The 27,847-nt window shown below is 47.3% G+C and overlaps 1 protein-coding gene across 1 annotated transcript in view; it reads left to right on the top strand.

Annotated features, from left to right (window-relative positions):
- Nucleotides 1-9,743: 9,743 nt before the first annotated feature.
- tjp1b (tight junction protein 1b) overlaps nucleotides 9,744-27,847 on the top strand; it is a 34,071-nt gene continuing 15,967 nt past the window's right edge. The window contains 10 exon segments of the mRNA XM_084452693.1: nucleotides 9,744-9,884; nucleotides 20,402-20,458; nucleotides 20,932-21,056; nucleotides 21,185-21,287; nucleotides 21,743-22,067; nucleotides 22,243-22,349; nucleotides 22,700-22,868; nucleotides 23,001-23,145; nucleotides 26,311-26,444; nucleotides 27,507-27,612. Coding sequence (XP_084308819.1) covers nucleotides 20,411-20,458; nucleotides 20,932-21,056; nucleotides 21,185-21,287; nucleotides 21,743-22,067; nucleotides 22,243-22,349; nucleotides 22,700-22,868; nucleotides 23,001-23,145; nucleotides 26,311-26,444; nucleotides 27,507-27,612 — 1,262 coding nt within the window. The 5' untranslated portion in view covers nucleotides 9,744-9,884; nucleotides 20,402-20,410.

Genomic DNA, 27,847 nt, shown 5'->3' with positions numbered 1-27,847 from the left:
GGAGAATGCAGAGGATCTTCTCTAGGTGAGCTGGGTCTCTTATGTAAGAGTGTTCCGCGGGGGGACAGAGGACTGTACGTCGTGCGTGAAGGAGGAGGAGGGGGGGGACAGTGCACTGGGGGGAGAGAAGCTCTGTCTTCCTGCATCTCTGCATGACATTTGTTTGCACGGAGCGTGCCTGGGGGTTGCATGTGACACCCTAGGGCTCTGTAGAGGAGACAGCAGATGTTGGGTCTGGACAGGACGGAGGACGGTCGGAGGAGCAGGGTCTGTGTACACGTCCTTGAAGATGAGACACATGACACTTCACTGCATGCGCTTTACACTTTTGACTGAAGTCAAAAGGTAATCTTACTCCCCGTTACTGTATGTGTAGGCTTACTACCAGCTCTACCTCATTGGGTATCATGAAGTGAATTCACACAGTATGCGTGTCACCTTGAATTGAATGCAGATGATTTTCCACTCAATGGCAATGATGCAGCAATGCTTCACTATGCTTCGCCACTAACTGCATCACTCCATCCAGCTTCTTCTAAAAAAACAAAAAAACAATTGATAATCTGAGACTATCAGTTAGTAGTGCCAGTCGTATTCCAAGAAGCCTTCCGAAATGTGTGTATTTGATTGTCATTATAAACATCGTCTTTATTGAGGTGAGAGGTACAATACTTGCGCATAAAACAACAACAGTATCCTTCATTGTTGGTGAGAGGTCTTGAGAAAGCAATTATGAAATATTTTTCATCATGGAACCAATGTTCCTCCTATGCTGCAAATCATTTTGAGAGAGGGGACTCCACTTCCCATAAATCCCAGGGACTCTATTGATTTCCCCTTGATTTACAATGGAGAGAAAGATGTGGACGTTAAGTACCTTCAGTGGTCTAGAATAGGAGGAACTATCTCTCTAAATAAACAGAAGATATTTTAATTTAGTCTCTGTCATTCTACACTTGTGTACAGTTACATTATTATTACAGTTTCATTATTTTAGTTATCATGCTATGCCTGATTTCTCTAAGGAATACTGATGTGTATTCTGTTTCTTTGTTTGTATGGCTGGGTTGGGGTCATGTGAAGGACAGCCTGGACCCGGTGATGCAGTGCTTGAAGCCATTATCCAAGATGGCGGTCATGGAGAGGGATATCATAACTGTATTAGTGAAGTGAAGCTATGAAAGGGTTGAATTCTGCGCAAGTCATTGTCCACCCCAGGATTGGAGAGCCAGCGCCAGGTGTTGTGGATGATCTTATCCCATGGATATCTTATCCCATGCTGGATCTTCTTGAATATATTCCTTTTCTCTCTGTCTCATCCTAGTGTTAGGTTAACCAGCTTGTGCTGGACATCCCAGCATGTCAATCTGGAGAGCTATACTTTGCTAATCCCTTAGCATAAAATGTTTAATTGGCATTGTTTCATGGTTACTAAGACATTATAGAATAGTATAGGTTTAATCGTTTAAATGCAGCAGCGTTTGTGTGTGTGTGTGTGTGTGTGTGTGTGTGCGTGAGTGCGTGAGAGAGAGTATGAGCACTTGTGTGTGTGTTATGTGTGAGTCTGTGTTCGAGTGCCATGCGGTCTGGAGGTGTAGGGTCTGTGTTGATGCCCAGGGAGGTGCCATATGCCACTTAGACTCAGGAATATCCCATCACGGAAGACCCATAGCTGACATCCCAGAAATACTCCCCACTCAACCACACACACATACACATCAACATTGTGTGTGGGTTCTATGTATAAACACTTAATACTGCTTTGCAAGCACTGTACCATAAAAACAGGCTCATACATATTTACGAATCAATGCCAGAAGGCAGTTAGGGTCAGTATGGAGAAATAATGTGTGTTAGAATCCTGCAGAGGGCAGAGTTTTACTACTTAAACATATGGGAGCCCACCAGGCGTGAGTATCCATGGATGCACATCTGATGCCATAGGGGACAGAGAGGTGCGTGCATTCAGTCCCAGTGAAGTCAAGCTTCCTGTCATCATCACGGTATGTGTATGTCTCCCCTGTGCTGAAAATAATCCACTGAGAGAAGATAGACTACTGTTTTTTAGTACAAAGGCAGTGCTGGAAAAATAGATCGGGTGATAGTTCCCATAATTAATTCAACTACAGTACAGTAGAACTACTAGTTGTGCTGTACAGTCTCTCTCTATCTCCCACCAAACACACACACACACACACATCCACCCATTTACTCACGAATGCGCATGCGTGCACACACACCACTGCCACCAGCACCACCACCACCACCACCACAACTATTAAGAGATGGATGTTGAATTGCTCAACCTCGTGCTGTTTGCTCTGTTAAGCCATCATTGTGGTTGACAGCTTTTCTTTCAAACATTTATCCATAAATAAACCCAGTGGGAACTAACAAAATTGATTTCCAGTAGAATTGGGAAGTGGTTGAGATTTATAGTATTGTCTGGCTTTTTGCGCAGTGCGGTAAATTACCCCATGGCTGATTTCTCTCCCCCTCTCTCCCCTTCTCTTACCCCATCACCCCCACCGCCCCCCTGGTCCAATGGGAGCACCTGATCCCACATGGCCGGCCCCCCATAATTGCTTTGCTCTCCTCGCCAACGGGCTGCTCTCTGAGAGCTCCTTTCAAAAGACATTCTAAGCCCTCTGTGGTTTCAACTGCCTGGTGTCAACAGCCAACTAAAACCTGAGAGAGAAAGACACAGAAAGAGAGAGAGAGGGGGGGCAAAAGACAAAGGTAGTTACTGTAGCAAGGCAGGTGTTAAGAAGGTGCCAAACAATCATTTATTGAGTATGTGTTGAGGTGAGGATGTGAAGGAGACAGAGTGTGAGATATTTAGATTGTTGCTGTAAAACCATTTGGGTTTTATTCCAGAGCAGCTCCCTGGGCTTCTATGAAAGCATCCCCAGCCACAGAGCACGCTCGGCTAATTAATGTGGTTAATTAATCTGCCGTCACCCTCCTCCCAGCAGCTGTCTGTAAAATTACTATTGCATTGATCAGTATCCCTTGTGGTCTAAAAGCTTTCATCCCCCAAAGGTACTCATCCCGGTTGTTAGCGCTGTAATCCATGATCTTGGCTTCTGTTCAAAAGCAAAAAAAATAAATAAACACACCATTTTGCAGCTCATGATCTCTCTCTCTCTCTCCGTCTCGCTCACAGCACATCTCTGTGTATCTACATTAACTGATTGGAATCGTTAATCTTTATTAGCATTTGTGCTCTTCCCCTGGGGTAAACATACTTAGGTGATTGTTTATTTTCCAAACACAGTAGGCTATAAGTGTTGAAGGTGTCCAACTTCATATGATAGCCTACTGAGGAGTAGTGGGGACTCAGCAGTGAGAGGGATCATAGACGTAGGAATTGAACAATCTTAAATTAATAATAATTACTTATGTCGTAAAAAGTCAGTTGATTCAATATTTTCTCTCTACATTTGTCTAACTGTTGCAATATGTGACAGTAGTGTGTCTACTACACGATGGGCCTGCTGTGTTAGCTAGCCTACCTTATGTCGGTGGTAGTTTTAGATCAGTCAGACCTTCTGAAGCCCTGACCGGCCCTAACTGTGTCTCGGGCTCTGTCAGCAGAAGCGTCAGGAGCACGCGTTTGATTGGTTGGTCTGGAGGGATGTCTTGATTCGATTTCCCTCCTAAGTTTACATCTGCAGTCATCTAAATCAATACCAGTGATCCGATCGGTGAATCTGTCGTGTGAATTACAGCGCGGACCTCCACAGTGTCAGAGGGTGTTTGTTCCACTCTCGCTGTGTTGTCACATCAACCCCACATTCTCTGTTGCTCACAGATCCAATGTAGCCTACTTGACATGATTAATTTAGAGAGTAAATGACAGGCGGCGGTGATATTTTGTCTCAATCCAGGATTTATTTTAACATGTAAGTTGCATGACAGCTGATACAAGTTTGACTATAAAAAGTTATTCTAAAAATCAGTTGGTGCAGAGTGCAGACATGTCTGTAAAGATGATAGCTTACTGTAAGTTTGAAGCTTGTGAAAAACATCCTCTTGCAGCTAGAATTAGATTGCCTAGTGCCGCACTTCTGTTACAGTCAATACAACTGAAAAATTGTCAAACATTAGTCTCTTGGCTATCGTTGGGGTAAGATAACACCAGCAGCAAGCTGGTGGAAACACAAAGCCTTGTCCTTGGTAATGAAAATGGAATTGTGGTGAAAAAGAAAAAAAAATCGGACTTAATCATTCCCTCTAAGCTATCGACAGGCCAGCAGGCACAAAATGAGTCCTCTTCAAAATCAATTGCTTAATTGCTTTACACTTTGGCCACTGTATAAAAGCTGACAATACAGAAACCAAAGGAGCAAAGCCTGCTGTATCGATAACCAGGAAAATGGCTATCAGAAAAAAAAAATCTAATACACAAACTGCATGCTTTGCATGACTGTGATTTGTTCATTAATGACTTACTCATGAGCACGAACTACTGTAGGCTACACACACACCAAAATATTTATCACTGTCCGTATAGAGTAGCAAGCTCTGCATTCTACTGAAATATAGTTAGACTGTATTTCACAACTGTCGAGTATTAGTAGCCTACAGTATCGCTGCTGTTCAAAATATCCCAAACTGCCATATATCCACTGGATTTGGAAGGTTTATATTTCTGCTGCATAATTCGCTGCTTCTTATCTTTTCCACAACGCCGTTTCACGTAGGCTACAGCAGTTTCTCGCTTTATTCTTTTATAAAGCATTTCTCTATAAGGTGTTTTTTGCTGACTTTACTAGGCGGCCCTCAGCCAGCTCCTGCAGCCCTTTCTGGCTTTCCAGCTTTGGATGTCCTACAGCGGCTCCACGTAATCATGTGGCATTAGGAGTCCTTTTGAGAGGCATTAGTGGGGGAGCATTGAGCGGTCGGCTGTTATAAAAGTCAGCCTGATACTGCACTCTCACCCTGCTGGGCCTGGATCCTGACAAAGAAAAGCACAGAGATTAGGGAGCCGGCGGCCTTCGTGCAGCCTCCGTTGTTTGGCGGCTTTACGTTTGCCGCTACCTTTGACTATAGTAGGCTGGGTGCCAAAATGAGAAGCTAAAACCTGGTCCAGACCAGTAGCCTACCCGTTTTCAATTCAAGGGCACGAGCCTAAACCCAGTTGTCCTTCACAAGTGATGTTGAATCATGTGATACTCTTTCCACTGGTATATTTGTTACCCATAATGCACCTGCTCCGGTGCTTTTATACTAAGTTACTGCAGAGCTGTATTTGTATCATACTGTATGCCTCTCATGTCATATGATATCTGCCGTCATCTCAGACGTCCTTTTAATGGACCGTTTTCCAGCCCTGTGCGTTTGGTGACTCACTCAGAGTTAGGGGCAGTGCTCTGTAACAGAGAGCCTGCTGTCAGTTTGTAATTTGCTTTCTTGCTCATGTGAATTTCTCATTCTATCACATTTTGGTTTGGATCCTGTCTCTGTCCTTAACTGTGCAGAGGAGAGGGGAGATATAATTGTGCTGAACCGCGTGTGAAACTCCCTCTGTGCTATTTGAGCTTGGAATGTACACACAGACGGAATGCTAACAGCGGCTTCAACGATGAACATTAAGCACTATAAGCCAACATCAAAGACGATCCAGTTGCATACAGATGTCAGAATAATGTTCAGCTCCACAGAAAGGCTTGTTATGATTATCTGGTAGCCTATTGCTCTGCCTCAGACCATAGGCAACTGTAAACACTGCTAGTGATGGATTGCTTATCGTTCCATCACCTTGGACCATCAATCATGCTTGATGACTTAGTGTGGTTGATGCATTTCCTAAGCTCTCACAACAATCATTATTGCTGGACACTTACAACACGATGGTACTGTATGTTCTGTCCTGCATGATACACTGAGCAGGGAAATAGATGGGGTTTGAGGTCACAGATACAGAGCAGTTGAATGCTATAGTAGTGGCAGTAGTAGTAGTTTACTTTATTGATTCCTGGGGGGGGGGGGGCGTTATACTGTTGCAGCATCAAAAACAACACAATCAGATAGATACACATTCACAGTGGATAAAAAATATACAGAAATCCAAATATGCAAGAGTACAAATAAAAAGGTGTTTATAATAGTATACTGTATATGTCGCTAGCATGCCTAAATTTGGCAAAACATGATTAGGGTGTATAAGCATGAAAGTAAAAAAGTATGTGAACATTAGTACTTGCTTTTGAAATGTGCATGGATTGTCTACGAGATTTTATCACAGGTATCATTAATAGATATTGGGACAATAGCCAATGTGTCCGCTATTCTGCTGGTTTGTCACATGTTTCATGAGACCTCTATGAGTGCCCTTGTTTATCTAATTCTTATGACCTTGGCCAACTCAGCCTCTCCATTAGATAGCCCCCATCCCCCACGCTATCCCATCCTCCAATGGAATCAGCGGCAAGTCTCCTTACGTCAGCAACATTGGAGGACCTCGGCGCTCCTCCTGCGCAACATTCAGCCCCTATCTCCTACTGCGCTCATTAGTGCAAGAGGTAGAGGTGACAGGAACGGTCGTGGAATCACGAAGTGACAAAGTGCACAACAGAAGGTGCTGCATAGAATTAGGGACTCAACACAATAACAATGAGCACAAGGAAGTGCTAGGAATAGAATCTTGTGAGCAGGGATTTGGTGCAGTGCACAATTTACATTCTACTGTATTGATTACATCCTGGTTCCTCTTGGGGGAAAACATATTGAGCACCAAGTCTAAAGAAGTTTAGTGTTTGGATTAGGTTTTAATGCCTTGCTTGTTTAAGAGCAGGATTACTATTATTAAGGGTAGACTCCAACTGGAAGGGAAGACTCCAACTGTCCAAACTGTTGATTTGCCTTTGTTATGAATGATGCCTTTTAAATTGAATATCTTGTTTCCTGCATGTCTCAAAAGCTAAACATGATGTATTATATCAATCTGACAAAATAATGATTTTTTTGCTTGAAAGGTCTTGTGGAAAACTGTCATTTTTGGATAAATTGCTCATTTTTGCTGATTCTGCAACACTGCCCAGTGGTGTGACTGCACATGGTGTAATAGACTGCATGCTGGGGAGTTGTCTGAGCTGCTACACACTACACATATTCACTCACAAAAGGGTTTAAGACAGACGGCTATTTGTTAACTCTTTTGGCAGGGGGGGGGGCATAGACAAATAGGTAGGTACTTTATTGATTCCCAGGAGAAAATTGTTGTGTATACTTTGAAAAACACAGGACCTGCTGCAACTGGCTAGCTCTAGCACAGTGCCATATTGGATACATCTTGGATGCATGTCAAAAGGCTTCAGCCTGTTGTCTTTGTTTTCAATTTAGCCACCATTTCATGAAACTCCTCATGCGTATATTCCGCATTTTCTATTTGGGTACCCATATGGTACCCATAATCCTTGTAGTAAGAGTGTTGAGATACAGTTCTCTTATTAGATGTGGTTATTACAGTAGCATACATATTCTGTACTAGATGAACATGATTTGTACAGCATGATTAATACCGTAAGCACATTGTATTAAGATTTACACAAGTCCTCATTGGCTGTTCTTATATTCCCTGTTAAATATGCATGTGCTTTGGAGATAAACGACTGAATATTAGGCAGCCAAGAGGATCTTAATTATTGAAGCACAACCTCTCCAATAAATGCACAGACAAAACACAGTGAAACACTGGGTAAAATTGTAAGGTAATTCTATTTACCACCTTAAAATAGGGCCTACATATTCTGAACACTTCAAACAGCACCTTCTTTTTGTACTTTTATGAAAGGTATTAGTCTAATTAGAACAAACACAGTACATATTAGTAGGCTAAATACTTCACCACACAACAGAGACCACAGACTCATTGTTGATCCCTGGCAATATTTAACAGCAGCAGGTCAGATGCTGTAGAGGTGCTGAAGGTGAGCTTCTGAATATGGGGACTCACTGTGCACACAGATTGCAGTCCACATTTCTGCAGGTACAGTAAAATAGACAGAGGGATCTGTGGATGGATTAACATGGTGGTTGAATGTAACACTTGTCAGTTGCCTTTAGACAACAACAAAGCAAATGTGCTTTGTTAATACTATTTTATCATTCTATTTAATTTTAAAATATTATATTTTATTATTATTATTCAGTCATTTAAACGTTACGTTTTCTAAGCCTAAGTTAAACCCACTATAAAAGTTCACCCAAACAGTTGGGCGAGGTAGGCTATAAGCTAATGAGAACGGTCAGTTAGCTGATAGACAGTTAGCCCTCTGCTACTTTCCACACGTTTGTTGTTTGGTGGGAGACTTAGCCTTATTTCACAAGTATCGATAGCTACGGAAGGACCCTGACTTCCAATAATACTTTAAAAGCACAAATAACGTTACACTTCCTTATGAAAGCAAACTACCACTAGGCCTACCAGTCAAATATTTGCATTGTCTTGTAGGCCATGTGCAGTGCATGCGTTATCCATGGTGAGGAACATTGGTTGAAAATTGGACCTAGCAGGCCTACTTCTGAAATACTTAAAGGTATAATATGTAGTATGTGGATTATTTCCCCCATCTAGTGTCTAAAGATAAGAACTGCAACAACACAACGTATTGGTTGCCAAAATGCCAGAGAATGCACTGTTTCAGTCATACACTTAGATCTTCACTCCGAGAGGAACATAACGTTACACTAATCAGTAATCACAATTAAGTATTTCAGAGTGCCATGTAATAAGTTACGTTAGATGCTGTAGTGGGGAGATAACGTTAGGTCTGGCTATGCAGATTCCAAGAAAGATAACGATAGCTAGTTAGCTAGCTTACCGGTCTAGTAGAAAAGTAGCCATGTCACCATGCGACTTTATCCCACGAAACTCCATAAACTCCGTCCAACGAGCAAAGGCTGGCCCGATATTTATCCGACTTTTGCTCCTTCTTCGGTCACTGAGCTCTTGAGATTTGTATCTCACGGTTCGCCGGGGCTCAGGCGGAGAAGCGGGACGACAAAACTCGACCATTTTACCAAAACGTTTAGCTGAAAAGAGTGAGCGGCAGTCTTTGCCTCCTGCAAATTTTCACAGGCCTTTCTTGTGTGCACCTGCGCATATAGATGCTATATTGTGCATATACATTGTGCTCTAAATTATAATGATTTACTATTACTGCATTTTGTGTAATTGATTTAACGGATAATGATTATACAGTAGCCTATGTGAAAGCTCATACGGTATTTGAGGGCTCATACAGTACAATATCCCTATGTGCAAACATATTTCGCTTTCAATATTCGTTTTTACAAGCTCCAGGGGGGTAGCTTATACAAGAGAAGAAGACGCCAGAGGGTGCAACCAATGTGTGCGTTTTGGTCTAATTTTGGTCTGCCCTGTGGCAATGATTTACACTACCCTACTGAAATATTTAGCCCTGTGGACATTTTACGGATATTTTCATTCTGTTTTCAAGTTTCACACAAGTTCACTAGATGTAAATGTAGGTTTTGCCATTAAATTTACTGCACATGTCCAGGGCAATAGTTTGAGTGTTGAGAAGATACTATTTGAAACCCCAATAATTTCAGTCTAGAGATTATCTTGTTGTAGCATCACCGACGCGTTCACAGTGGAATAGCGCTTGGTGGTGCTGAGGCTCCCTTAGTCCCTCTCCACCCCCGGAAACAGGCAATGGTCTGTCCCGGAGCGACCTGTCACTGTCACCGAGCTGTTGTGGAGGAAATCGAATCGGGATAGTAGAGGGGGGAGGCAGGCATCCAGTGGCTGCCGTTGCAGTGCGGCTGCCTTGGAGCCACGAGGACGATCTATTCATTCCCTTTTCTAATAAGGCTTTCATTCATCCATTACAAGGACCGGTGCTTTAAACAAGGTGAAGATGACTTATGAATAGATTAAGTAAGAAGTTATGCTAAGTTACAGAGAACAGTCGACTCCGTCAGCTTGTGTTCTGCGTTAGCAAACAGTGGCTATGTCAATGACTATGCTAGCTAAGCTATAGCCAACGAAGAAGCTTGCAGTCAGCTAACGTTAGCTAGCTAGTTATCTAGGTACTCCTATAATAGTCACCCAGTTAGCCAACGTTAACTGTTTTAAAATGTGTTTGGGAGACAATGATACTGATTTGTCGTGTTCTGCTGACACTGGGGCTGGTTAGCTCAGAATGCTGTGTTAGCTAAGGCGTTAGCAGGCTAGCTAGGCTAGCTGTGTTGCTGTGTACTAGAGGGCTCTTCTCGTGCACACAGCAATGTTAAACTTGCTTCACCGTGAGTGGGGAACAAAATGTCGGCCAGGCACGGTTCCTCTGACTAACCAGGTTTGCTGAATCTTGGCTAGCATGGCTAACATTCGTATCAGTCTACCAAGCAATCAAGTCGCAATATAGGCTATTAGCAACATCTGCTAGCTATCCTTATTAGCAAGCTCCAGTTGTGTGTTGCAGTTCCATCCAGGCTACTATGGAAGGTCATTCTATGAAGCGTGCTGGTTATAGCCACCACAGCCAGCCACCAGATAGCTTATAGGAGACACTTGTAAGTCTGGGCTTTGTCTCATAGAGAGTTCATGCTTTGTTTCATGCACCAAATGCTCTATCATTTGTTTGATATTTGCTGTAAAGGTTGTGTCTCACCATGAGGATGTGTGTGTGGTTGTGGGGGGTTGTATTACTGTAGCTACACCTGAACTTCTTATTATCAGTTTGGAAGATAGCTAGCAACATTGACAGGCAGATAAGTGTCAGCATCAGTCATGTAATTTTCTAGCTGACAAGATTCTTAAATGTTTTTGCACAAGTTTTTTCATTGTATTAGTTCCGATAAGCATGTTTTCAACTGTAGGTTGGTATATTTCATGACTAGCACCTTTGTTGTGCCTTCCTGCTTTGCATGCCTTGCATCTATGAAACGGAATCAAAGGGAAATATCTCTGGGCATCATAAATACACCACCTTTTAACACATCCACAATACTCTGATGTTGTAGCAATACTGGTCATAAATACACTGCCTGAACACACCCACTAGCCTAATAATACTCTGGTGTTGTAGTAACGTTGGTCATATGTGAAGTTTGTTTTTATCACAAGCCAGAGTCTTCCCCCACGTCAGGCTCAATGTATACTTATACTGTGTAGCCAGTAAAAAGCTGATCTTGTTACTTACCAGTGTTGAAGTTCAGACTTAAAATGCCTGGGGTCAGAAGTTTCTGATACCAGGTTAATGAGCCCCACACTACCTGATGTCTGGTGTAGTATTTCCTGCCTGATGTCATGTGGAACCCTGCCAGTCTCCTACCTCATGGCGTAACACGTTTCCTCAGCTCCTCCACATGTCCCGTTGTTTATTTACAACCTGGCGTACGGAGAACCCTGCCACCTGTGGTTGTGTGTTTGTTTTCTTTGTTTGAATTCTGACAGATGTGGGTCCCTCTCTGCCTTAGCCCAAAGGCCTTCAGCAGTAGGCTGCTTTTAGGGCAGGCATAAATAACCTATTGCCTCACTGTGGGCCCTATGTCATGCAGTAAACGCCACAATGATGGTGTGTACGGAGTGGCTCTGAAGCCCACTCCACCTTCGACAGATGCAAGCAACCCCATAAATCTCCCTTTTTATTTTATTAATTTAAAAAAAAGCACAGAATTATCCTTGCAAGCAATAGGGGCTTCTCTCATCTACGATCAATCACATTTCACTATGAATCGACTTGGTAATGGGGCAGAAACATCCCTTATCGCCACCATTCCTCATTGCATCCTTTGTCTTCACCTCAGTGAGCGTGAGCGGAGAGAAGGCAGCCAGGACCCAGGGAGGCAGCGGTGCTTATCAGCACGCTCCTGCCCCATGTGTGTCTGTGCTCCGAGTGGGGGGCACTGATAATTCCCACCGCCCCCCCAGAGCTCTGTGTGGGGGACACTGATAACCACCCTGCTGGGCCGATTTGAGCTCTGTAGCTGATTTAAACTGGCACATGTGGCTCTGGTTATCATCACTGACCCTCAACCATGAAACGCTGAAAATAGATCCAGCTCTTGAATGCTAAGACACGGTTATAGGCAGGCCGATTGGTTCCTGGGTGAATCGATGGATGCGTTTAAAAATAAACGGTGACATTCAAAGCTAGTCTTGCATGTTTGAAAGCACAGTGTGTTATTCTAGAATTTTGAGTGTAGTGCAGTGGGAATTGGCCTATTACATGTTCACTACACAGTTCACATCTTCTTAGCCCCTCCAAAGTGGGATATTTCGGTTTGAATACTTTAGTCAGGCCTACCTGTTGAATTGTAGTGTGTGCAGAATTGGAGTGTGGTATTCAATTCAGGTTCTCATATTGGGCTACTAGTGGCCTTTGGTCTAGTTGTCTTTGGTCTGAGTCTGAGATATCTAGGCGTGGATTGGATCTCGCATCTCTAATTTGTCAGCCTACCTCTACTGTCAGAGATGACCACCACAGGACAAATGCAGCGCCCCGTGGTGCTGTAACATCACAGTGGAACCTTTTCCATGAAATTATGCTGCAGGTTCAGCCATGCCGATGGTCATTCAGTCGACTCCCACCCCGCTGGAACTTGAGATCTAATCATTACGTAGGGCTCTTTATAGTACTGTGGCGTCAGCAACCTTTGGCTATTTTTAGACTTCAATATAGAATAGCCTAGCTGCTGAGCCAGACTATGCCATTCCCACTGACCAGTTCTCTTTCCACTGCCGATCAGAGAATACTCTTGAGAGAATTCCTTCATATCCGTCGTCCGTGTCGTACACGGCACTGTTTCTTGAACATAAACGAGAAGAGCATGAAGGCTCGATTTTTAACGTTGCCGCCATTGATCCAGCGTCAGAGAACGGGGCGGTCGTCCGAAGTGTACGGTGCGGAGGAATGCCTGGGCCCATCCGCTACAGGGGACACGCGTGTGCAGCTTAACGGGGAAATGATTCATTTTTGGCGTGCGAGCTCTCAGCGTCTGTCAGTGGAGAGAGGAAGGAATGTCTGGAATCTGTCACCACTCCTTAGGGCTCTGCAGTGATAAAACTCCAGCCTGACAGATAGCCTGTGGCCTCTCTGCCACGACTGAGGTGGATGGCACACAAGACAGTAGTCTTAATGGCCCACTGCACACCCCTGTTCAGATCGCCCCAGCTGCCCTGTTGCGGTCCTCACATTGTAATGAGCACAGGAGGCACTGGTACAGTAGGACAGCTGTGTGCCTGTTCAGGTTTAGCCTTTTTTATTTTTATATTCATTTTATTTTTTAAAGTTCTTGGTGTTCGCTATCTGTAAAAAGTTTGACGTTTGTTAGTTGTCGCCACCACCACCAGATTCATCATTTCACCCTTGCTTTTGCACAACACCCTTTTGAGCAGCATATCTTTGAATAAACCTAACCCTTTACTGTTTCTTCCACAAGTTGTCTCTTTGGAAGGAAAATGATGATTCTAGCACTTCTTCCCAGTCGTTTATTTATGTATGCATGGATTGCAGCTCTTCTCACCGGAGGGGGGCGGGGCATAATCTAATATTCTGTCCCACCTGCAGAGTGGCAGCAGGTTCCGCCGACCAACGGGAATGTTACTAGCATTAGCATCTGGTTCCCTACTGGCGTGGCGAGGGTTAAGTCCGATACAGCAGTTTACACTGCGGATGGAGGTTCGCCGGTACAGAGAGGGAGTCCCACGATGCTGTAGCGAAACTGCAGATCCCACACAGACCGCTGCCAAGCCGGAGGGATATGCTTCGATCCCGCGAGCGTGCAAGGAAGAGAGAGAGAGACAGAACGACAGAGGGGGTGAGGGATAGAGAGAGAGGTTGGGAGGAAGCACAGACCCGTGTGAGACAGAGGGTCGATTTAGCTATAGCTTTGGCTTTTGGCTTTTCTCTGACTGCGTGGTTGGTTCCTTAACCCCTCCCCACCTGTGCTGCTAGCTCCAGTTGTTACCCAGGCGAGCGAGAGGAGGTAGTGAAGGGGCCAGCTCTCTCTTGGCTCTGATAGGTCACAGGCGTATTATATCCAGAGGCTGCTGATGTGCGTCTGCAGGAATCTCCTGGATTTACTGAGGAGTTAACTGGAGGCGGGAGAGAGAGGCTTTGGTCTGTGTCCTACTATGATGAACAGGATGAACTGCTGTAAGTACTTATGACTCCTCTATGTAGACTCCCTCACACACCAGTACCCGCCTCTGTGAAGACTGCTTCTGTAGAGAAAATGAACATCACTGAGGGAAGGTTAAATCTTGTGTGGGAAATGCTGTAGCTGTTTTTGTTTTGTTTAGTGCATTTGTGTGGCGTTGGAAGTTATGTGTGTGTGTGGTTATGGTTTGCATTTAGCCTAAGTGTTATTAATAGGTCGCATCTCCTGACCTTTTACAGCTTCAGCTGTGCATTGCAGCGCTCCCTCTCTCCTCTGCGTTGGCGACCTGCAGTCCGGGCCAGACTAGCGGTGTGTGAGCAGGATGTCACCAAAACTAACTCTCCCTGCATCCCAGTGACTCTGTGTGGGCTCTCATCTGCATTTGACTCCCATTTTCAGAGGCAAGAGTTTTAGCAGTTGTCAGCAACTCCTGGGTGCATCGTTTTCAATTTCTGGAGTGATCAATCATCTCATTCCGCTTGTTTCCTGCCCTGCAGCCAGCACCCGAGGTGGGGTGTGATCGCAATGTTGTGTTTCCAGCCTTTTGGCCGCAGTACAGTACAACACACACTGTTCTCCAAGCACATTTGTTTGGTCCAAACAATTTGATTCAGCGGTTTGGTGTTCCGTTCTGTCTGTCATTGTGTCGACTCCGATGTGTTGACATGGATCTAGAGATGCTATCGTATTCTTGCATGTGACAGGATTCCCTCTGTGGACCAGTAAACACGGAGAACCTCATTTCTCTGGCAGTGTCACAAAGCCATTCTTCAGAGACCGATCTCCTTTATGTCCCAGCCAAAGGTACAGTCAGGCTGGCTTGTGTTCAGCTACGTGACAGATAGAAAACATCAAAGTTCTGAGGAGTGGAGGTCTGACTCTGCTATTGTGTGGTGGTAGAAACCCCCCCCCCCCCCCCCCCCCCAACCCCATATCCCCTCAGAAGTCACACAAACTGCAGAAGTCACACAAAAATCCAAAAGACAGAGTAAACTATATTCTTTGTTTGATCCTAGTTTCAGTGCAGCCTGTAAAAGTCACTACATTTAGGCTTATTACTAGAATGTGAGGTTGCTCTCTCAACTGCGGTCCAAGTCTCTCCTCGCCAGTTTCCTCTTAATCATCCATTTGCAGCATCACAACAGCAGAACTAACGAGTGCTTTTTTTAGCCTTACTGTCCCATGGCAGTCAAAATTGAATAATATTCTGCCTCATCCCCCCCCAACCATACCACAGCACAAAATCTTGCGGAGAATCAAACCCCCCCTGTCGCAGTGCCCCCTCGGCTCTGAGGTTCTCCTGTGCCGCTGGCTTGATAGCATCCAGGCTAACGTGACCAAGTTACAGCCTGACTAAACCCCTGTTTAGTCTCAGCTGGCTGGAAGCTGATTTCTCAAGCAGCTAGGAGGTGGTATAGATGACTGTGATGCCCCATCGGGATCCTGCCCCTCCTGAGTCATCCGTGACCATAGCAACTAAATGTTCACCTCCCTCAGGTCAGATCTAGCTTAGAACGGCAGCAGGAAGTGGATTGGCTGCATGTGTCATCGTGCCCTCCTGCGAATCCAGGAAGTTCGTCAAGTTCCTAGACTTGGTTTGAAAGCAGTGGAACGCGTAGCCGTACTCGTGAGGGCTGGGAATGAATCAATAGGGACAACGGTATAAAGAGTGTGTTGTTGGACCTGCCTGGCAGGGCCTGGATTCTGATCAGGCATATTTTAGTAATTAGTCATCATCGTCACAACAATCCTCATATTACTCTTGTTGAAGAAAATCAACATGTTCCTTTTAGCCGTAATGTAGAAAAATGATCAAACACTGTTACTGAGTTCTGACAGATTATTGGCAGACTTGTTTTCCGTTTCTGCTTGTTACCATGTTGAATATCCGAGATGGATTTCGGCCCTCGCCCATCCTCCGGTGTGCGCATGCTCAGCTGTTTGATCCATCTGTGTAGTGGAGCAGAGTCCCTCCCCAAACAACTCGGTTGTAAATCCCCCCCCTGTCACGTGACCCAGCCGACCACCACGGTGCCTTCCCCCCGACGGCACCAGGCCCGGCTCCAGCAGACCAGAGCTTCTGTTGGCACAGGCTGTTTATGGTCACAAAGAGCACTCGAGAGACTCTGCCACAAACCCATTGATTACCAGGTTACTGACACCTCTGACCACAAACTGCTCACAAGAGCACTGCACAGGCCTCAGGGCCCCAGTGCGAATGGCTAATGTTTGTCTTCCTCTCTCCTCTGTGTTTAATTGTCTTTTTGGGGATTGGCTTCCTGAAAGATGGTCCTAATTAGCTGGTGGCGCTGTTCCTTCTTTATAAAACACCATCAGCATAGTTTCTTGCAAACATATTAAGCTTATTATCCCGGACGGTGTGTTCATGTGATTGGTGGACGATGCGGTTAGACAAAAAAAGTCCTCTTTATTATGTGGATGTATTGTGATTTAATCCAGACACGGTTTGAGAGAAGTGCCTTCAGACGTGGCCTGGAAATGTCAGACCACTTGAACACAACACCGTCATGTTCCCCCAACGGTTACCAGAGCAACGAGCTCTGCAGGAGAGGGAGAAATCAGTCTTGTTCCAAACGTCTCCTCACACTGCACTGCAACAGTGCAACATGGCTAGCACACGGCCTGCAACACATTTGAAAGAGTTGTGTACTGTGTTGGGGTCGTGTGTGTGTGTTATGACAACTCCTAAATGGCACAAAAAAAAGAAACTATGAAAGATGAAGTTTCAACTAGAATCAAGTGCTTCTCTTATTAGCTTTTTGGTTCAGCGGTAAAGCTCCCCCCATAAATTCAGACAAAATGGTGCAGAGTACGGTCGCATCAGCGTTTTTACAGCACTGATCATCTACAAGACATAAGAATAAATCCTGATTCCCCTGAGAGCAAACCTTTCCAGCCTGAACTCAGGCCTGTGTTTCCTGCAATCTTGTTAATATTCAGAAATCCCTCTTTTCCTCCAAGTGCAGTTTATTATTTCAAGGGAGAGGGAGTCCCTCCCCTTGTCTGTACTTTTGTGTGTCCAGCCTTTTGTGTTTAATTCCCCCTGAAGCTGCTTGAACGGTTCCTGATCGTTGCAGCGGAGCCAAGAACCCATGGCAGGCCCTTGTGGAGGTCTGTTCTGTTTCCCACTGGCCCAGACGCTAGCTAACGCCTGGCACTGCGCCCGGCCAGCCAGCAGCACAGACCGGCATGCAGACCATGTGTGGTAGCAGGGAGGCATTGTGGGAAATCAGCACAAAATACACCAATGAAACCAGCAGAGAAGCCAGTGCCAGTGACTGCTCAGCTGGCTGTTGAGATTGGTTCACTGGTTCTTAGTGGGCAAGAGGGAGAAGTTTCCTCTTAATTACCAGGCCTAAATGACAGATTACTTTGGCTACCGAGATGGTTGAAACCTCTCCTTGAAATTATACACTACTGATCCAGTCCAAGAATGTTCAATTTCCACAATTGGCCAGGCCTACAATATTATAGTATTATTTTTAGGATGTCAGGTCTTATTTTGTTAGTTTTGCAGCGGCATTATGGTCTAAACCACTGGCAGAAGTCCTGTCGTGTCACGGTGGCCGTGGTATTTTGGGGTGGCGGAGGCAACCATCACCTCTCTACTGTGTTGTCAAGGCAGCATCTCAGTTTCCATGGGAGCCGTGATGATGAGAGGGGCAGCGGTGCTGTGTGGACGACGTCCAGTCGCGCCACACTGGAGGCCTGGTCCACTCTCTCTGTCACCACACCAGAGGCCTGGTCCACTCTCTCTGTCACCACACCAGAGGCCTGGTCCACTCTCTCTGTCACCACACCAGAGGCCTGGTCCACTCTCTCTGTCACCACACCAGAGGCCTGGTCCACTCTCTCTGTCACCACACCAGAGGCCTGGTCCACTCTCAATCTCCATTTCGCACTCCATTACGTTCTAACGGCCTCTAGAAATGAGCTCGTTTTGGCGGCCGATGTTTTCCCTGCCGGTGTGCTCCTGAGATTGGGCAGGACGATGAGAAAGTACAGCGGCGGGGTGGAGATTTAGGGTAATGCGCTGGAATGTTCCGTCTCAATGTGAAGTGAGCTAGCAGGAGCTTACCTACAGTACGCCAAGGATAATATTTGCCCTGAATAGCGTAGGCCTAAACCATATCGCAAACAAAGATGACCGATACCACAGAAGCCTCTGTGCTGCTATAAACATGATGGCGCTTAGGACTGCATGTCAGGGTCTTGATCGTTGTGGCGTTGATGGTTCTCATAGAAGGCTTTATTGACCATAACTGGGATGTACAGTCGCTTCACTTACTCTTGACAAATGTAGGCCACTACTTATTGTCAGCTGCTTTTGGATAAAATCATCTGCCAAATGTCCGAAATGTAAAGCGAAAGAGGACGCAGAGCCGGGGAGCTTGGTACAGATGTGATACCGCAGCCCTGTCAGGCCTTCGGGGGGTTTGCTGGGCCTGATGGTGGTGTGGTTGATGCTGCATTGGGAGAGGTGAGCCCGGGTGAAGAGAGGGTGCGGAGGTCACAGACGCTGCTGACTGGACAGGAGTGTGGGGGACTGACCCGTGTCCGCCTCCGGCCTGGTTTTTTTTTACTGCCGACCTTACGGCCTGTTAACGCGCGCTATGCTTAGTAACAAGCTCTCGCGTTTCCTACACCTGTCTCACTGGCTTCACGCAGAGTACTTTTTTTTTTTTATGCCGTGGCCATTGTCAGGAGAGCTGGCCTAGCATCATGTGGGAGTTAAAAGTGCTGACCTATTACAACTTTCTGTGACTGCTGAACACTGACACTGACACACACACACACATCAATAGCCTAATTCACATCCCCACTTTTAACTCCTACGCACTTTCACTCTTGGGAGTCTTCAAAGGGTGAACGTGTGTGTGCTGTTTGACTGGGAGGAACCGTCAGCACCTCACGGCTATGTGTGGTCTGTATGACTGGGAGGAACCGTAAGCGCCTCACGGCTGTGTGTGGTCTGTATGACTGGGAGGAACCGTAAGCGCCTCACGGCTGTGTGTGGTCTGTATGACTGGGAGGAACCGTCAGTGCCTCACGGCTGTGCGTGGTCTGTATGACTGGGAGGAACCGTAAGCGCCTCACGGCTATGTGTGGTCTGTATGACTGGGAGGAACCGTAAGCGCCTCACGGCTGTGTGTGGTCTGTATGACTGGGAGGAACCGTCAGTGCCTCACGGCTGTGCGTGGTCTGTATGACTGGGAGGAACCGTCAGCGCCTCACGGCTGTGTGTGGTCTGTATGACTGGGAGGAACCGTCAGCGCCTCACGGCTGTGTGTGCTGGCAGCTCTCATCACCCAGAGCGAAGCGCAGCTAAAACCTAAAAGCTCAAGATGGGGGGAGGGGGGGGGGGCTATTTATAACCCCCTGTTCAAAAGCAACATTGGGAAACTGCCAGGTGCTGCCTGCAGTCCAGACGAGTCTGGGTGTGAGCGACACTTCTCATCCTTATTACGTTTCCTCCGTGAAGAGCTTCCAGCGACGGGCGTGACGGGCCACCGTCCCCATTCACAACCCCCGGGCCCCGAATGCAGTTATTGCAGAAATATACTTAATCACAACACTTAAACAAGAACAAGAGTATGCTCTAGCGGAGTTTCTCAGTGGAAAATACATTTTTGCCGTTCTTCCGACTGGATTTGGCAAAAGTTTGCTGAACGCTGATTGGCTGAAGGTGTTGTCTGTCAAGGCAAGTACCCCTGCCCGTGAAATCGCTCTCTATGGGGCCAAGGCCCGACCGATATTGCGGAGGGACGCAGTGAGCTGGCGAGATCGGGATGGTCATACCAGGCTAGATCAGCACGGGTTAGCAGCCTTTCCCTGCAATGCAGAAGGACCCATGCAAGTAAATATATAAATAAAGGCTCAATACCTCAGGTGGCGCCGGAGTCTCCGCGCAGTGCACTACCCCCCGCCCCCCTCCACACACACCACACTCTCCTTGACACACTCTCTGCAGTTTCCTGGCGCCTGGGTCCTCTAAGAGAGGGGGGGGGGGGGGGGGGACCAAACCACCACCACCAAATCCTGTTTGAAAGAGACGATCGTTAGAGCAAAGGGACGCTTCTGAAACTGGTTATTTTTAGATACCAGGCTGGAAACATTTCTTCTCCAGGTCTGGTTGCATATCAAAGTCTGGGGGGGCTGAGAGCTCTTAGTTAGCTTTGATTAAAATCTCTCTCTCTCTCTCTCTCTCTCTCTCTCTCTCTCTCTCTCTCTCTCTCTCGTACAGAGCGCAGCAATGGAGGAGACGGTCATATGGGAGCAGCACACAGTAACTCTACACAGGGTAGGTCTCTCTTTCTCGTTCTGCTTACCTTGTTTTCTTTACCTCTGACAGCGTAGAACCCCCTCCCTCTATCTCTCTGCCCTTGTCACACTATCTTTGTCCTTCTGCCCTTCTCTCCCTCTCTCCCTCCCTCCCTCCTTCCCTCCACCCCCCTCCCCCACATGCTTTCCCTCCGCTAGTCAGGAAGTGTGCTGCAGATGCTGTGATGCTGAAACGTGATTCAGACACGTTTCAAGTGTGGACCCGTCTCCCATCTCTCTTGATCTCTCACAGGGGTCAGGCTAATAACGCCCATTTGAACCCTCTTTACTCGGCGAAGAATCCTGTGCTATAACATCCGTTTCTCCCTCTTCCTTTCCAGACGTAGAGTCCTTGGTGGCGTCAGTATGTTTGGCAGGCCGTCGGTCGTGTGCGTTGAGTCTAATGTTTGCTGTATTGTTATTCTCTCTTTCCCTCTCTCTCTTTCTGTGCAGGCACCAGGGTTTGGCTTTGGGATAGCCATCTCGGGAGGTCGGGATAACCCTCATTTTCAGAGTGGCGAGACCTCGATTGTTATCTCAGATGTCCTGAAGGGGGGCCCTGCAGAAGGCCTCCTGCAGTAAGATCTGCTTCCTCTACCAGGAGCAACATCAGATTACTAGTTATCAGTATTTGATCATCGAGGCTCCAGCTTGTTCTGTTCTCAAGGCCTTCCTCCTCCTCCTCCTCCTCCTCTCTCTCCTCCAGGGAGAACGACAGAGTTGTGATGGTCAACGCCGTCTCCATGGACAACGTGGAGCACGCCTACGCAGTCCAGCAGCTTCGCAAAAGTGGGAAAAATGCAAAAATTGTGAGTAAATCTTGTGGTTTAGTTTATTGTGTGTTAATTGTGCAAAACTAGACCACAGGTTTTGTGTTTGACCAGGTTTGGCGGAGCTTTGAAATCAGGTTTGGGGTCATTTCTCTGCCATCCCTCACAGCCATCCCGTCTTAGACGTGCTGCAGGAAAAGTAGACCCTATAGAGAGTACGGGGATGTGACCTACAGTAGAGTGACCCCGAGTCTTCAGAGAGGATAGGGATGTGACCTACAGTAGTGACCCCGAGTCTTCAGAGAGGATAGGGATGTGACCTACAGTAGTGACCCCGAGTCTTCAGAGAGTACGGGGATGTGACCTACAGTAGTGACCCCGAGTCTTCAGAGAGTACGGGGATGTGACCTACAGTAGTGACCCCGAGTCTTCAGAGAGTACGGGGATGTGACCTACAGTAGTGACCCCGAGTCTTCTGCTCCCCGGGGGGACAGACCATCAGGAGGAAGCGGAAGGTCCACGTCCCCATGAGCCGCCTGGGCGAGAGAGAGACCATGTCGGAGCACGACGAGGAGGAGGACAGCTACGACGAGGAGATCTACGAGACGCGGAGCGCCCGCAGTGGCCCGGCCAGCGCCTACGGCGGCGGTGCCACGGGACGCCGCAGCGGGCGTAGCGCCGGCCGCCGGGACCGGGACAGGGAGCGCGAACGCAGCGGCTCGCGGGAACGGAGCCTCTCCCCGCGCTCCGAGCGGCGCTCCGTCAACCCACCCCCGCGGCCAGCCAAGGTCACCCTGGTCAAGTCGCGCAAGAATGAAGGTGAGCATCACATAGTCGGGATAGAGAGGAGGGGGAGGGTCTCCATTAGATGGCGGCCTCCTGTGTTCGATGGGTTCATGTCCCTGAGAGAGCTGCAGTGGACAGGTGAGTGTGACGGTGGCCTGTGTAACTCTATGCTAACATGGGACTTTGTCGCTGTCGTTCACTCTGTAAGCAGAATATGGCCTGCGCCTGGCCAGCCACATCTTCGTGAAGGACATCTCCCCCGAGAGCCTGGCGGCCAGAGACGGCAACATACAGGAGGGAGACGTGGTGCTGAAAGTGAGAGGGGGGGGCTGGAGAGGGAGGAGTGGGAGGGAGGTGGAGGGGAGAAGGAGGGAGGGAGGGAGGGAGGGAGGAGGAGGGAGAGGGAGGAGAAGGAGGGAGGAGGAGGAGGAGGGAGGGAGGGAGAGGGAGGAGAAGGACACGGAGGGAGAAGGAGGGAGGGAGGAGAATGACAAGGAGGGAGGAGGAGGGGGAGAAGGAGGGAGATGGAGGAGAAGGGGAGAGGGAGGGAGGGAGGGAGGGAGGGAGGGAGGGAGGGAGGGAGGGAGGGAGGGAGGGAGGCCTTTGAGAAGCGTCTGGGCAGAGCAGCAGTGATAACTGCTCGGTTGTCTTTCTCTCTCCCTCAGATCAACGGCACAGTGACAGAGAACCTCTCCCTGATAGACGCCAAGAAGCTGATCGAGAGGTCAAAGGGCAAGCTAAAGATGGTGGTCCAGAGGGACGAGAGGGCCACGCTGCTCAACATTCCCGACCTGGACGACAGTATTCCCTCCGCCAACGCTTCCGACAGAGATGGTGAGGAGGAGGAGGAGGAGGGAACACCGAACCGCTGGGGTTTCTATTGTGTCTAGTAAACGGGGGAGTGTGTGGGTTTAGAAATATCTATGTAAAAGTGGCGATTTAATGTTTGTCTCTGTGTTTGAACAGACATTTCAGATATCCATTCGCTGGCGTCCGACCATTCCAACCGATCACACGAGCGGCGTCGCAGCAGCCGCTCCCGGTCCCCCGACCGGCGGTCAGAGCCCTCGGACCACTCCAGACACTCCCCTCCCCAGATCAGCAACGGCAGGTAGGGGCCGCCCAGCAGACCACCCACGCTTCTACAACTGGCACCAGTAGCTCCTTGGATGAGATCAGTACTTAAACGATCTAAATCCTGCATCTAAATACTGAACCCCTCCTTTAAAGCTGCAGCGTGTAAGATTTCCGTAAGATTTTAAACATTTAAATATTACTATATTGCATTGATAGAGAGGGATAAGCGATTGAGCTCCTCTGACAAAAACACATCTTTGTAGACCACTGTTTGGCTTTGCTACAGCGATTATTATGATTTAGTGTCGGTCGACACCAGAGCGAGCTTTAAAACAAGCAGAAAAGCTGAGGGTAGCTAGAGGTGTGGCCACACCTGGTTCAAAGCGTGCGTGTGTGCCGAGATCCAGTCAGCGACATGGCACATCCTCCTATGGTCTTATGGGAGCGTCGACCCAAACCCACAAACCGCGAGGACAAAGCAGACTGAGTTTACCCTGAAAGATGGAGTTTTTCCCTTGCTGACAGCTTATAGCAGGTTCATGCCACAGAAGTCCTGATTAATGGCAAAAAGCTTTTATCAATCTATGTTGCCAGATTTTGTCAGTTGAATTTCTTTTTTCCTTTTGGTTTTTGTCCTGGTTCGACCTCTCAGTTGCTGGAGAATACCGTAAGTTGGACAGACTAACCCAGGAGATTTATAGACCTTACAGTAGTAACTAGCGGCCCTACTAAAGGGCAAATAGACTGATGTAAAGTAGATTAGTCGATATGTAGATCCTTTTGTAGATATAATGAATACACTTTGGTTCATTTGAGAGAGGTTTACAATCCATGAAACATCCTACCCTTTACATAAGGACGGTTAGCCTGTAGCCATACAATAAAGAATACATCATCTCATGCTGCTGCCTGAAGGCATCGCTGGGCGGGGGTGGATTGTACTTTCATACATTGTATTGTATGATTGCACAGTACGTGCGTACTGTACGTGTTTTGGAATTTGATTAATTCTTCATGAATCCTGTGCCCTTTTTCTGTGTGACATTGATGTTTAGACCAGGGACCGTTCACTGCTTGTGCTTCAGCCCTGGTTCACATGATCAAATATTGCAGGAGTCGTGATCTCTTCCATCAATTATTGAGTGACGGGTCTTGTTTTAACTCGGGGCTCCATGCTGTCACACAGAATACGGCCGGCGTGAGTGTCACAAGATCTCTGTGTCCCTTCAACACGTTTTCAGTGTGAAGACCGCATGTTTGGCACAGGGACCATATGTCTCTCCAGCAATGGTTCAACAATGGGCTGTCACACATTGTCAATGTCACTTGCCCCTCTACTGTGTGTTTGGCTGAGCAATTGCTCTTTTACATGAGAATGCGCGTGTGTGTACGAGTGTGTGTGCACGAGTGTGTGTGTGTGTGTGTGTGTGTGTGTGTGTGCGTGTGTAGCTGTCTGCTCACTGCCATTTTTTTCATGCCAGTGTGTCTGTTTGAGGTTTAATTTAAACGAGGACTCCTCAAGGCACATCAGCTTATAGATAAACCAGGGCTGACCTTCTTAATGATGAGAGCCAGTGGTGCTCAGTGGTGAGGTGGTGAGAGGGTTGTTGTTAATGGGAGAGCGGTCGGGTCAGGGCCTGGTGTGACCTGCGTTCCCCGGGTCTAGGAGGCTTGGCAGCAGAAGGTAGGTCCTCTTCCAGGACGTGTTGGATAAGCAGATTTTCCTCCTCATTCACCATGACTCTGTTGCTCCATTCCAGACCTCCGGCTTGTTAAACAAAGGGGTGTGTGTCAAAGAGAGCATCTGAAACACACACACACACACACTTACCCCGCTTTCCTGTGCAAACGCAGTCGTTGCCAGTGGAGTTGCCAGCGCAGTGCCCGGTGCCAGTCTCTCTCCAGTCAGGTGACTTGGAGGTTGGCGCTCTTCTGCGATGGTGATCTGAGAGCAGAGCCAGCCCACACCGGGCAGCTACCGGCTACCAGCTACCGGCCCTAAACGGCTGTCTCTTTGGCCCCGCAACACCGAGAAACGGTACCGGGAATGCTGATGACCTGAGTACATCACCTGAATATAATCCGAATGGGTCGTAGAGTGCAGTGCAGCAATAATTTGAAACGGCCATTTTGACCTTAGTGTTAATAGCTGACATTTTGAGGTAAACCCATTTTCTGGGTCTTGGCCAGATCCAGCCAGTGAATTTCACCTGGAGGACAGAATCCTCTCTCCCTGCGCCTGGGATAAGCCGCTCTAAAAATAGACGACAAAAGAGAAAAACTGAACGGTGACCTTGACGGCCGCAGCCGCCTCAGACTCAGGCTGCCTTCTCACCCGTGTCTCCAGCCCTCGCTCGTCCACTGCGGTTCAGAGGGACTGGAGTAGCTCATACGGCCGGGCTCGGTGTCTAGAGCTGCAGCACGCGTTTGGTTTGACCAAGGGCCTCCAGCGCCTTCCGCACTGAACGTTATTTAATTACACTGCCTACATCATGGACACAGACATAGTCATTCATGATCGGATGGGATAAGTAGATGCGGATGATACTGATAGACTGCTAGACGACGGATAATGTATTAAATTACCAGTTTGGGACCTTTAAATGTCTAGCTGAGTATCTAGGACTGGGGTGAGGAACTAGCACTGATAAGATACTGTGAGGACAAGCGATTACAAGAATTCCAATTATACCTGTACTTGTTTCATTTCAAGCCTTTATTTATACTCGTGAAGCACTGAGGTTTCCCTCATTTACAGTGATGACGAGTTGACACAGAGACACAAATCAACAAAACAAATGCAATGTACAATAATAATAATAATATTAATAATTAAAAACAGTTACAGGTTGAAGTATATTGGTCTGTTACACATGGCTAATAAACTTTCTCTTTTGTTCTTTTCTATTCTATTCTTTAGACCAACTTTAGGGATAGACTTGGCTATACTATTACTGGCTGTTTCTGTTACTCATGGACTTAGTTAACATTCTTACCTGTTTGTGTATAGTGTTATATAGTGTATAGTGTTATGTGTTTTTTGTGTGGGTTTTAGAGTATTCTGTTTTAAAGCTGCACCTGAATTCCTTTCCGGGGACAATAAAGATTCATTGAATTGAATCCTGCTGTTCCTATTGTTTTCATCACCTCTCCAGTTAGTGAGTGACACCGCCTGAAGAAATGTCCTTTCTGTCCGCAGTCACCGAAGTCGTGAGGACGAAAGGATCTCCAAGCCCAGCGCCATGCCGGCCAAGCTAGCCGAGGAGGTTCCTCTGCCCAGGCCCCCGGAGCCGGCCGCGGCCAGAGAGGAGAAGCAGCTCCCCCCTCTCCCAGGTCAGAACCTCCGCCAGCAGTTGCTAGCTGGACCACTGAGAGACCACTCACTCACTCACTCACACTCACTCACTCACTCACTCACTCACTCACTCACTCACTCACTCACTCACTCACTCACTCATCAGCTCAGCATCCACAACCCATATATATATGCACACACACACACACACACACACACATAAATAGTATTTGAGTAGTGGCCATTCCTCTGACACACAGTGAATGCTGCACACCAGCCCCATGCTGTCACTACTTCGCGTGTAGAATGCTTGTGACAGGATCCAGCGTTAGATCATTCTGTCTGGAAAAGCTCCGCTGGTTACCGGAGAAGTGAACTGAACTGCTGAAGGGTGTTGGGCCTGAAGGGTGTTGGGCCTGAAGGGTGTTGGGCCTGAAGGGTGTTGGGCCTGAAGGGTGTTGAGCCTGAAGGGTGTTGGACCTGAAGTTGGGTGGAAATAAAGAGTGAGCTGATGGACTCTGACGTTCCCCAGCCCACAGCACCCCGCTGCCTGTCTGTCTGTCTGACCTCTGCACTATACACGCTATACCTCTTCACACACACACACACACACACACACATACACACACACACACACACACACACACACACACACACACACACACACACACATACTAAACAGTCACACACTCTCCTACTCAAACACACACACACACACACACACACACACAGTAAACAGTCACACACTCTCCTACTCAAACACACACACACTAAACAGTTACACACTCCTACTCAAACTCTAAACACACATACTCTCTCATACTCACACACACTAAACTAAACAGTCTCACACACTAAACAGTCACACACTCTCATACTCAAAACACACACACATATTAAAACAGTCTGTCCATGTGTGCACCAGTGCAGGTTTTGTGGTGCGTTAGATTTGCAGTCGTGCAGCTACGTGTTCCAGCCGGCGCAGGTCCTCTGTAACCTAGAGCACTTCCATGTGCTCACCTTGTTGTCATGTGTGTAAAGACTGTATCTACATACGCGTGATGTGTGTTTGTTTGTTGCGTGTGTGTCTGTTCCCTCAGAGCCTAAGCCAGTGTACGCTCAGCCGGGCCAGCCCGATGTGGACCTGCCCGTCAGCCCGTCCGACGCCCCCGTGCCCAGCGCCGCCCACGACGACAGCATCCTGCGGTACCCCAGCTCCTCCTCTCCCTCCTCCCCTCGGACCCCGCAAAAGCTCATATATGGGGTTCCCACTGTCGTCACAGACGTTCTGGAATGTCATGGAATTTAAAATTTAAAAAATCTCGGGACGGGATTTGACCATTTTTTGGGCCAAGTCATGGAATATCCGTTTTTGTTTGTAGCATGTTTACATTTTAGTTGCCATTTGACATTATATGGATGTAGGCAATTTTACCAGGTG

This window comes from Borostomias antarcticus (assembly GCF_949987555.1).
Source record: "Borostomias antarcticus genome assembly, chromosome: 18".
Classification (NCBI taxonomy): Eukaryota; Metazoa; Chordata; class Actinopteri; order Stomiiformes; family Stomiidae; genus Borostomias; species Borostomias antarcticus.
Note: the sequence above shows the minus strand (reverse complement) of the source record. Positions and strands in the feature narration are given on the sequence as shown.